General features: G+C 54.8%; 1 protein-coding gene across 1 annotated transcript in view; it reads right to left on the bottom strand.

Moving 5' to 3' along the window:
• The window catches only part of CSMD1 (CUB and Sushi multiple domains 1), a 1293618-nt gene that overhangs the window by 213021 nt on the left and 1068172 nt on the right, over positions 1 to 12425 (bottom strand). Inside the window, exons 17-21 of the mRNA XM_039877340.1 lie at positions 11842 to 12029; positions 9346 to 9534; positions 3788 to 3904; positions 2493 to 2708; positions 682 to 870 (exon numbers count right to left, since the gene is read on the bottom strand). Of these exons, the coding sequence (XP_039733274.1) occupies positions 682 to 870; positions 2493 to 2708; positions 3788 to 3904; positions 9346 to 9534; positions 11842 to 12029 (899 nt within the window). The remainder of the gene's footprint in view (positions 1 to 681; positions 871 to 2492; positions 2709 to 3787; positions 3905 to 9345; positions 9535 to 11841; positions 12030 to 12425) is intronic.

Below are 12425 nucleotides of genomic sequence, written 5' to 3'. Positions count from 1 at the left end.
ACAGATGGCGAATCCCGTGCACGTCAAGCAACGTGGCAGGGACCAGACACCGTCTCTGGGGCTCCCGCCAGACCCGCAGGCAAACGCCACGTCGGAGCGACACTGCCCTCTGCCCTCTCTGCTAACTCCTAACGGCAGCGCGGTTCCCCTTGGAGATAAATACGACCCCGACTCACCCCCGGCTGCCCCCGTCGGCACAGCTCCTGGCGCTGCAGCACCTGAGGTCCCCTCGCCCCCCAGAACGACCTCTCGAAATCCTCAGGAACAACTGGAAGAGGCTAAGGTGGCCTTCACGTGTCCGCCGCAGTCACCCAGGAGTTAAAGCAGAAGGAAATGAAACGGCCCCTGTTTTAAATCGTCGCCATCGCCGTGCCAGGAGAGACCGTGTTTTTAATGCACATCGTCGTCAAAGGCTGCGTTCACAGGGCGTGGCTGCCAGCTTTTGTCTTTCCAGACGTGAAGTCTAAGTACGTTTTCCCCTTCGTAAATACACCTGACACGTGCCTGAGCCTGCCCCTTGCTCACTCGTGGAGCTTCAGAGCTGAGAGGGGCCGACCTTGAGGTAAGACCCCCGGCCGGTCCCAGCCCCAGCAGCCCCGGCTCCCGCCCTCCCCGCTGGTCCTGACCGCGCCGGGCCCCGTCCCCACCGGATGAATGAAATGAAAGCGTGTGACCACCTACCCACACACCTTGGCAGAGGTGCACTCCACACACGGCGGCCCCCACCCAGGCACGTCAGCTTGGCGGCACCTTCTAGACGATACCCCGGGAAGCAGGCGAACGTCAGCGTGTCCCCCACTCCGAAGCGGAAGCCGAACCTGCGGCTGAAGGCAGGGACGCCGGGGTCGTCACAGGGCTCCAGGTCGTACTCTGGGGCGGAAGAGACAGCAGACTCGTGGGGGTTCGGGGGACACGCAGCGGTTATCAGCAGACATTCAGAAAGGAACCGAAATGCAGAAACACAGACTTTCCTTCCCAAACTCTGCTTCCGGCCGGGCGGATGGTTTTCCCGGCCCGTGGGGCTCGCATTGGACAAACGGCACGGACTTCGGCATCTTCTTAAACAGACATACGATAAAGTAAGACGACCCATTTCGAAACTCACTTTAATAGTGGGACATCATTTTACCGCTATTTCTCATTTCTAAAATCGGTCAGTCCTCCTCTGAAAGCTGCACTGAATAACCGAAATGTGGAACAGACCCCCAAGGTGACGGTGGTGGAAAGCTCATCGTCCCCAGTCTCACCTCTGACACACACGTCAGTAAGAGACAGCGGTTTTCCTTGTCGGCTTTCAATCTATAAAGCACGTTTCATCGAAATGTAATGAAAAATATTCTACAAACTATTGACAGTTTATGTAAACCACTGAGGAAGAAGGCGCTATATAATTTTTAAAAAAAGAAAAAGAAAAACACTGCCTGGCACATTTCTGCATTTGGGGATAAAGCGTCCAAACGTCGGCTCTAATGACATGGGCTGCGCCTGGCGCCTCGGAGCCCACACGCCCACGTCCGCCCGTGTGGACGCGCCTCCTTCCCGACTGTCCCGGCCTCGGCCCGCTATTCCGCCGTCGCCGTCCGTGGGAAGGCAGGGAGTCAGCGTGGGGGGCGCCTGTTTGCTTAGTCTCCTCCTCTTCACTGTCCCCGCGTCCGTAATGCGCCCTGTTGGGTCACATGGTATCACCCAGCGCCACCGTGGACGATGACATGAGGCCTGGGCTGCGGAGCCTGAGGGGCAGAGCACTCTCTTCCAAAGTAGCAACTGGGCGGCATCAGTGGGGCAGGCCGCCTGCGGGGTGGGCCGGCGGCCCGCCTGGGTGTGGGCCGGGGGTGGGGTGCCAGCGCTGCTCGACCTCGCTCAGCCCTCCCGCGCCTTTGAGCAATGCAAGCATCTGCACCCCTCTCATTGGTAAAAAAAAATAACGATTCATAAAACCATTCCAATTAAACCCACATGGATAACGTCTGAGCAGTGTGAACCCTTTGCAAACATTATCTACGTATTATACTTTAAAGCGAAAAGCGTCTTAATTCCGGAACGGTGGCTGAAACTCACCCCCCTTGTGTGCATTCACACTTTTCACCCCCGGGGGGTCCACAGTGCAAGTGCTGACCTCCGCTGGGGGGCAGGGACCAAGCTATCAGGGGACAGTGGCGCTGAGCACGCCTCCCAGTTAAAACAGGGTCCCAGGGATTCGGATAAAGTTCATAACAAGCAAGAGGTGAGTGGCAGGCTTTTCAGGAAAGCACGGTGACAGAAACTCTGCCTTGAGAAGCTGCAAGGTGGCATTTCTGGACGCCAGGCCGACGATCCCTCCCTTCTTGGTTCAAGGGGGTTCTGCCTCCTCTCCCCCCTGACTGATGCTTGTCATCAGCCAGCTACTTACCCGAACCCTCACACGCACGTACAAGTGTGCACGCACGCACACGCACACACACACACTACTGTTCCCAGAGGCAGGGGAGCAACAGCAGGAGAGACAGGCGCACCTGAGAAGGTGATGTTGAAGCCCTCGTAGGAAATGGAGAAGTCCGAGATGAAACGCAGCTGGGCAGTGAAGTTCCCGAACAGGCCGGCCTTCACGGCGTGCGGCAGCACGGAGCCCGTGAGCCGGGCCACCGGCTCCGCAAAGCTCCCGTCCTCCGTGACCAGCAGGTAGTCATGAGAGCTCTCCAGGTGAAAGGTGTGGAAGATCATCTGAACCCCTGGGGGCCGGGAGGGAGGGGGGAGCACGTTAATGGCGGCTGGAGGACAATTCTTCTGGGCTTAGAGACATGGAGGCCTTGTCTGCGTCTAGACCTGTGTCTGTGTCTGTGTCTACACTTGTGTCTGCGTCTAGATCTGTGTCTGCATCTACACCTGCGTCATCTACACCTGTGTCTGCACACTTGCCGTCCATTCGCGCCTGTGTCCGCGTCTAGACCTGTAGTCTGTGTGTTCTACACTTGTGTCTGCATCTACACCTGGTCTCTGTCTGCACCTGCGCTCAGGTCTGCATCCACTCCTCACGTCTGCGTCTGTGTCTGCACCGGCATCTGTGTCTGCGTCTGCACCTGCGTCTGTGTCTGCGTCTGCACCTGCGTCTGTGTCGACAGGTGCTCAGGAGGGTGCAGTGGGATGCAGCGCATGTAACAGTCCGTCTAACATCAAGCCAAGTTCAGCTCCAAGTGGAAAGACAAAGTCGACCCAACGTTTACGTGATCACAATTCCAAATCATCTCCTTAAAAATGACAGGTTTAGTCACACGAAAAGACTCATGGTACCGTCCGAGTCCAATGACTATAAAGTACATTTCCTTCAGAGTGCAAGTTCTCCTGGTCTTCAGATATCTGGATACGGAGGGAGATTAATGAAAACGGCCCCCGAGTCACGCCTGGATTACGTGAAGATAAGTGACGTGTCACGCGTAAGAACACGGGGAGCTCAGAGCAGCAGACAGCACAAAGGGGGCCCCAGCCAGGTCTATCCCGGAAACTAGAAGTTCAGATCGTTTCTTCTCATTTCCCCGTATTTAATCAATATTCGTATCGTGTGCCTCTTTTTCTTACCATTACGGCTCATTTTAAAGCTTATGTTCCCAGTTATCTGATAAACAGAATCAGACAAGAAATATACTTTCGCTTGTAGCACCACTTAAGACCGTCTTTCTTAAAAATCTTATAAAAGATCAGGGTCGGCCGCTGAAGGGTCGTAGGGAACCGGGTCTCCTGCTCGTACAGCAGTGTCCCCCCCACCCCGGGATCCTGTCATTTCCGGATGTGTGGGCTCCGTGTGCTTCCTCACCCTTCCCGTGGGACACCTCGATGGTCCAGGTGCAGTTGAGAGAGTTCGGGTAGAAATCCGGGAATCCGGGAGAAAGGACCGTGCCGCTCTTCCCACGCACGTAGCCTCCGCACAGGGCTAGAAACGACAAGGACAGGTCAGGGCACTGTCATGGGCTCCCGAGGGCGGCTAGAATGAAACACATCCGGCGCGACGTCGATCAGCCAGGGACGAAGAAAAGAGCGAACTCTGCCCCCACGAGACAGAAATGGAGCCGAAGCTTTATTTTACTTGCGACGGTACCGTGTGGGTTCGTACGCGGGCGTCCCGCACACTGCACGTCTTAGGAAAACATCACAGAGCAGTACAGCAGCGCCAGTGGAACCCTCCCGTGACAGGGAATGTAACGTGTCACCTTGACCAAGGCACCCAAACGCGTGGTCCAGTGTGACTCCGGGCGTGTCTGCGAGGTGTCTGCAGACGGGACGCGTGTTGACCGGGCCGACTGAGGAAAGCGCCCGCCCTTCCTGATGCGGGTGGGCCTCGTTCGATCAGTTGAAGGCCTGACTAGAATAAGAATGCATGGCCGCCTGCAAATAGGATGCAGCTCCCGCCGGCTGCCTTCGCTGTCCTTCCTGCTTCGGACTGAGCGGGACATCGGCAGCTGCTTTTGAGTCGCGCGGGCAACCAGCCTGCGGACGGCACCTCGACCATGGCTCTGCTGGGCTCCTGCCTGGCGGCTGCCGACCCCGAAACCTGTCCGTCTCCATCATGCTGGAGGCCAAGGCCCCATGATGAATAAGGCGATTTCTCTCGCCCTCTGCACACACAGGCAGGCGCGGATGCGCACGCCTCCGGGGCTGTCTCTCCAGAGAGCACTGACACCCCCGGTCAGAGCTCGACAGAGGGCCGGTCTGCATTTCCTCGGCGGCGCGTCAGTGAATTTAAACCCTCTCCGGCGAATGTCCTGTTCGACGCGCCTCAGCGACCCGGGTTTGAAGGAGGGGAAGAGCCACACGGAACCGCACACGGGAGGGGAGGCGCCGACCGTCGGGGGGTCCATGCCACGCTCAGACCGCACCCCTGCGGCCGGCCGCCCGCCATGGTCCGCGAGCTGCCCGCCTCCCGCCCTCAGCTCCCTCACCCTGAGAATGGAACAGTGGAGAACCCGCCTCCCGGGTCAGCGCCGGCGACGGTGGCCACTGGACAGAGTCTGATGGATACTACACACCCGACACCCGGCTCTCAGTGACGACGAACAGGTGTTAGGCCTCGGAGGTGTGGACAGACGCAGTGGGCCCTGCTTCTGCGGACAGGTGGCTGCTGGGCACGTTCTTGCCAGTGTGTTTTCTTTCCTCCCTCACTGAGCTGAAGAGGGGTCAAAGGCCACGAACTCGGCAAAGCAGGGGCGTGGAGGGGGCGGGGGAGCTGGGGCCCTCCCCTCGAACGTCTCCGCGTGTGTCACAGACTCAGGCTGCCGGGACCCTCACCGCAGGTGCTGCACGTCCTGGCTGGTGGCACGGAGCACGTTTCTCTGCCCCCGTGTCCCTCCCCATGCCCTCACGGGTGAGAAGGACAGCAAGAATCCCCCTTCGCTGGGCGTCGCTGAAGGACTCAGACCCGCGTCTCAGGCGCAGACGCTCTGTGGGGATGAAGCCTCAGTGTTGACGCCCCGAGGCCCCGCTCGCTCCTTCTCTGCACGCTCGACTCCGCTTCCTCTCCTGAGCGGGGCGAGACGGTCCAGCCTCAAATGACTGTAGCTGGAACAACTCTCCTCGTCACGTGAGCATCTCGAACTGCGTGTCATACAAGCCAGTTCCACGAATAGCATTTGCAAAAGAATGAGCTAATTTATGAAAAATGTGATCGTTCTCATCGTGTATTCTAAGAGAAACTTTTTAAATGAATTCTAGAACATGTGAACAGTTTAAGATTGTCGCGTCCTACAATGACATCAACTCTACACTTGACTATGAAAAAGGTAACATTAATATAATATTCGAAATTAATATGTCTGACACGTAGTCACTGAGCAGACGTGACCGCGCAGGCGCTGTCCTCAGCAGAGCAGAGACGAACATGACAGACAGCCCACGATGCCTGTTCCGGGGGGCCGGCCTCCCATCCCAGCCCATCGCAGTGCGGGGCGCGGGGGGACGTGAGCCCACGATATAAGGAGAGGGTCAGATGCCATGCTGGAAGGCGACAAGTGGCGGGGAGAAAACTAGGAAGGAAAGACCCACAGGCCATCCAGAGACCTGTGGGGGTCGGGGCCCTATAGATGAGGTGCCCACTTCGACCCGTCCGTCCACCCGCCACCCTGAGTTACGCACTGAGGAACTTGCTATTTCCCGAGCGTCTTCGCGCCTGAACATACAACGAAAACTAAGACGGACAGGTGCCCATCCCTGCGGAGGTTACATCCGGGCGGGCGAAGGCCTTAGGAGGAGGTAAGCACGGCTCAGCTTGTTTTCAAAACTCGGAGGAGGTCTGGGTGACCAGCAAAGTAACGGACACACGTCCACGCAGCTGTCCCGGACACGGACAGGACGGCGGCCGTTTAAAGAAGCGGCAGAAGGGCTCAGGGAGCGCGGGGGGCGTCACCAACCCGGAGTCGACTGCCTGCCCTGCGACCTGTCGGCCCCAGGTGACTGCCGGGCCCTTGGGCCCCTGCTGGTCTCCCCGCGGAGCCCGAGACCCCCACGCGCCGTGCAGGTGGGGACCGCCGCCCCCCCTCGCGTCCTTCCCCGCTGCCCAGACCCTGGCCACGTCCTCTAGTAATTTCAAGCTGGCGGATAAGTCGGCCGTCGTTTCGTGCAAACAAAACCCCAGCTTTAATAAGTTTACGTAGAGTGTCTTCTCTCCCGGGACTGCAGAAAGTGGAGAGCTGCGTGCCGCGGCCGTGTCACAGGCCGTCGTCATGTTCCCCGTGACGGGGGGGCGGGGGAGGCGGGGAATCAAAGATGACGAATTCTGCCCCCTCCCTGGAAGACGCCGCTTAGTTCCACTCTGCGAACTCCGGCCTCGCACCTGACAGGTTCAGGTGCACGTTCTGGGCACCGGATCCCCACTGCTGGCTACATCTGATGCCACACCGGAGTCATTTCTCTGTCCTGCGCCACCCTCATCGCAGGCAAGGACACCTCTGTCCACTCCTGGGTTCTCGTGCCACCTGTACCTGGTGCGTCTCGGCCGTTTTGTCCGGTTTATCTCGCAGGACCCTCCCCTGCCTGCTCCTTGAAGAGGCCGAGAGCGAACGCGCAGTCAGCCGCCCGCTTCCTCTCTCTCCATTATCCCCCCTCCCTTTAAACTGCTGATCAAGTTCTACGTATAGCAAAGACTTATGAAGCTACTTTCCATTTCAAATTATTCATAGCCTCTCTGTGTCCTATGGCAGTCATTTCACCCATCCATCCGGCCGGCTGTCCATCCACCCATCCACCCATCCATCCTATTGGAATCCTTTTCTCCAAAGAAATCATAAGCAAGGACCCTACAATAAACGAGGTGGCTACACGAGGCTGTGCCTCGGAGGCTGAGAGTGGTTCCCGGCCCTGCCCAGAGCCCTCGGCTTCACCTCAGAGACCCGCGTGGGGCCGCTGCGGGTCCCCGCGTGCTCCGGCTTCACGCCTCGGCTTTGCCGTCAGGCCTGTGCTCACAGGACCGGCACGAAAGGCCTCGAACCGCCTGCGATCAGGACGTTCCCACGACACATTCCCTTCTACCCACCAGCCTTCTCTCCGAGTCCTGTCTGTTCCTCTCGACCCTGTTCTTCAAGCCGCCTCTTGGAAGTTGTGCCCTGAGCCTTTCACGATTCCAGGATGGAACTTTGTGTTGCCATCTCCTTGTCTAAATACCCTCCCACCTCAGATAAAGCACTCGCTTCCCCGGGTGACTTAAAAAAATAAGCCCCTCCTGTCCCTGAGCTGACCGCGGCTGCAACGCGCACTGGCTTTCCAATCAAGCTTGTGAGAGTAAACCGTTTACGGAAATTTTTACTTAATGAACATTTTTTTCCAAAGTCTTCCTTGCATTTGTCTTTCACCAAAAAAGGACAATTTCCGCCAATGGCCGCATCGTTTCTCCAAAACTTGAGAAGGATGAAGAGCGAATAGTAGAAACGAAGCAACGCTGTGGAGATGTGAGAAGCATAGAGTTTAACTTTCTTCACAATATAAAATATAATTAATTCTGATTTCTCTTTTCCTTTCCGAGAGCTATGACGTTCTAAAGGTTTAAAAATCCTATTGATGTAGCATTTGTTACAATAAAAACTCATGGGGTTTGCGAGATGGTGACGATTTGAAAAGGCAACAAGAATAATACTTAGGGCTAAATGCAGATGGCCAGCCGTGACTGACCAAGATTCTCACGTCAACCCCGAAAGCTTCCCGAGCTTGCTGATTTCTTCGTAGCCTTTTCTCGTGGATTCCCCGTTCCCCGCATAGCTCCAGTAAAGCAGAAGCGAAGCAAATAATTTGCTTGCGACCCCCTCGGGAGCTTTAACTTTCCAACTTTGCCAACGTGCGCTGGGTGACAGGGAAGCGGATGCGGGGCCCGAGCCTGGGTACCTCGCTTCGCCGTGGGAAAGGCCAGGGGTGCCCATGGCGCCGGGTGCCCCGCGGAGCGCACGTGGCCCACCCCCTCTCCTGACGCCTCCCTGTCTCCCACCTGGTAGGAATGTGGATGCACCATGTCACCCCAGCCCAGAGCCGCTGCCCCACAGGCTGCTTCGCAAGCCGGCTGCCCCCCGCAAATCTGCTCATGACCGGAACCCCGATTCCGACGGGCTGCTTCCCACGCGTTCTTCATTCCTGCTTCTGGGCTGGGCGAGCCAGTATCGATCCGTATGCTATTGATCTTCTACCATCTTTTCTTAGAGACGACTGAGCTATGCGCTTATATTTATATAAACGAATGAAATATATACGTATATATATATATATATATATACACTCAACAAAAGTTTGCTTTAATAATGTTCTACTGTATTTCCGAATAATGATTTTAAGTTTTGAATCTTTGTGTCAATCCTTAATCAACTGTGTAACTTTTATTCGCTTTGTTACCATTTTAAAATCCGATCAGGTATCCAATTTGACCAACACAATTGATTAACTAGGTTATCCTTCGTCATTGATTCGGAACGATTTTATCCTAAGTTTTATCATGAGTCGAGTTCTCAGGCAGGCATTGATCTGCGGCCAGATCGCTGATGTAGCATTTCCGCACGGATTTCGGCCTGTTTCCATCGTCGTTGATTTTTGATGTGCTTTAGTACCAGGTAGCATAGTCCCTCCTTTCATTCTTAAATGTATTTCTTAGCTCCTCAGGCTTTACCCTTCCAGATTAATTTTATATATTTATAAATTTTTATTAAAAGTTCAAATTAATTTTAATTAGATTTTATTAAATTTAAAACTTGATTTGTAGAAAATTTGTAGGTTTAAATTTCGTTCTTCCCACGGCTCGTCCCCATTGATTAGGGTGTCATCGTGTGTTCTACTGTAGATTTCTAATTTTTTTAAATAGAAGACCCGATGGCGCGCGGCCGGGTCTCCGCCGCGGGGCCCACCTACCGTCACAGCTGGGCAGCGCGTGGTTCCACTGGTGGCTCCCCTCGCACACGAGCGGCTCGTCGTCACTCAGCGTGTACCCGGGGTCGCAGCTGAAAGTCACTGTCGACCTGATGCCGAAGTCGCTGCCATGCCGATGGCCGTTCATGGGGACTCCCGGGTCCAGGCAGGAGTCTGACTCGAGAGTCACACCTGATGCCCAGAAGGAACACGTCAAACAAGGGTCATTCTGGTTTAGAGAAAAGAACAACATTTCTGGGCCCTAATATACCTGAAATATTCCCAGACGTGATCGGGTCTGGAAATTATACAAGTGAATCCAATAATCCATTCACGTAAAAAATACAATTTCTAATATTTACCTATGTTTTTCCGCAGAGAGATGTATACTGTTCCATCATTTACCAGATACCGAACAGTGCAAATGAGTAATGTGTTGACCTCTTTGAACTTTACTCTTCATTTGAAAATCAATAATCTGTAGCGAAAGAAGCCTAACCAAATCCTTTCCTGTTTTCTGTCTCCTTCCGTCCCCTCTTCCCTTCCTTCTGATATTTTATGTTGCAGCTAGATTTTGGCGGTCGCACTTCGGAAGGCCTTTATATACATGCGGACATACGCCTAAGCCCACGCACACATAACGCCAATTAAATCTGCCCTCCGGTTGATATTCTACAACTGCATCCCATACATTCACACGTAGTTTTTAAATGTGCATTTAAGTCAGTCACTTTCAAGATGTCTACGGTTAGCTTACGCTAAAAGATATTGAAAAGTAAAATGTTATATAAAATCAAGTGTAGTCATGCCATTGTAAGAATTTATTTTCTCTGTCTAACGTTTCTGTTTATTTTTAGACTGATATATATTTTAAGAATAAGGAAAATGGGAAGCTGAGAAGCGGGTATCATGGTGATGTGCACAAACGCAAAGAAATTAAAAAAAGACCTCACGGTTGCCCCACACAACTCAGCAAGGCTCGGAAAATCAGTTAGGACTTGAACTGTTAATCACGAATCTTGAATCGTCACCAATATTCAGACTGTTTGGTCCCCCCAAATGATCTCTGGGCTAACACTGCTGACCATTGTACTTTGAGCGATGTACCTTATGAATATTCCTTCCTTCATGAAGTCAAATGCATGAAATATGAATAAAGAGTGACTTCTTAAAATGAATAAGTGATATTTTTTCATTAGTAAAGAAAATGTGACTCACTAGGCACAGGGAGGGACATGGGTAGGACACCTGAGCCACTATCAAAATTGCATAGTAAAGAGAGTGGCCTCCGCAGACAGCTCTACCTCCTGGGAGGCATCTGCCAAAGCCGGGCACGTCCTGCGTGGCGGGAGCCTGCTATTCACGGAGGACCCCTGGGCCCACACCCGAGAGTTCAGACCAGCCAGGTGGCTCGAGGCGGGCCCCTGGCGCCAAATGACTTCAGTCCAGCCTACGAGGAGGGAGGCCGCTGGAGACTGAGCTCCACCCTGCGGTCCAGGATTCAGTCGAAGACGCATACGCAGTGAAACACCAACTCTGTGGACACAGAGCTCAGGGGACGCCGTAGGCTGGCAGCGCCCTGTGCATGCTGTCACACCCCACGGCTGGGAGGAGGTGTCACTGTGACGCCGTTCATGATGCCGCGGGGAGACGACCACTGGAAGCTCGAGTCTGACCTGCCCCTCGGGTCCCACTCCCCATGTCTCTTGCTCCGGCCGGCTCTAACTGGAATGCTTTCAAATGATGCGCGTGGCTACGAGTGTGACAGCTTCCGGCGGCTCTTCCTAGCGCGTTACCAAACCCGAGGTCATCCTGGGAACTCCCTGAACTTGCCGTTGGGTTCAGAACCACCAGAATGTGCAGACTTTGCATGTCTGTGCTCTTAAACTCATGGTTTGGTTCCATCACATTAGAAAAAAAGGGGGCGGACAGACTTGTAGTGAAGCCATCTGGATTTATGGAAACGAATGGCAGGGCACACGTGACATAGGGATGGCCTTGCAAAACACACTGCACCATAACGTTTTATCAACTGATGCTCAATATTTCCAACAAGTATTCTTGAATATTTGTAACAGTTGTTAATATTAACAGTTATCGGTCACTTAGTAACTTCTGTGGGGTGTCAGGTCCTGTCTTCCACACGTGCTCTCTACCCAGTAACGCTGTGTCTGTGCACTTGCCGGCGAGAACCACGATTGCCCAAACCATGTTTTCTAGTTTTCTAGCAAAAAATATGGATAATCTCAGCGCTGTGCCCACCCCGCTAGATCCCGTGGCCAGCAGGGGCGTTTCTAATGGCAGAAATCTGTTGTCCCATCATGCAGTGAGGGAACGCAGTTCACTGCCGTGTTTTCGGATTTTACTTCATAATAAACCAATGTGTCCTTTTGACTTTTAAAGTAAACGTCCCTAAGCTGCTCCCTGTCACGGGGAAGTTCGGACGGCTGGGCAGGGCCGCGCGGGCAGCGTGGGGACACGCCTGGCGGGGACACTCACTCTCGTAGCGGATGAGGAAGCCCACGCTGGCTCGGCTGCTGTCCGTGGTGAAGCGCAGGGACAGGAAGGGGCCAGTGCTGACCAGGAAGTGCGGCGCCTGCGAGCCGTGGAACTCGCCGATGAGCTGCGACGAGGCGGCCGGCCCGTCCCGCACCTCCAGGGTGTCGTAGTTGACCTCGGTCTGGAACCTGCGGACAGGTGAGGGCGGTGCCCGCGACGATGAAAGAGCGCGGATGTCAGAAGACGCAGGTATGGACAGCGGCTCAGGCTCGTGGACGAGGGCCCGGGCCGCGACGAGGACGGCGCTCTCCTGAAGAAGAGGTGCGCCCGCGCCCCCCAAACCCCTGCCCGCCCCCCTCACCCTTGACACGCCTCCTCCCACCCCGCCCCCCGCCCACACTCCTCTCCTCCCCTGCCCGCCGCCTACTCCTCGGTATACACCCCCTCCTCCTCTTCTTCTCATACATGCTGCACCTCCTCCTCATAACACCTCACTCCCCTGCCTGTATCTCCTCCAAGTTAGCACTCCACGCTCAAGGCCCCTTCTCCCCTCGTTTCCACTCACCACCCCTCCACTCCTGACA

This window comes from Pteropus medius, unplaced genomic scaffold, assembly GCF_902729225.1.
Source record: "Pteropus medius unplaced genomic scaffold, Ma_sr-lr_union100, whole genome shotgun sequence".
NCBI classification, from domain to species: Eukaryota; Metazoa; Chordata; class Mammalia; order Chiroptera; family Pteropodidae; genus Pteropus; species Pteropus medius.
Note: the sequence above shows the minus strand (reverse complement) of the source record. Positions and strands in the feature narration are given on the sequence as shown.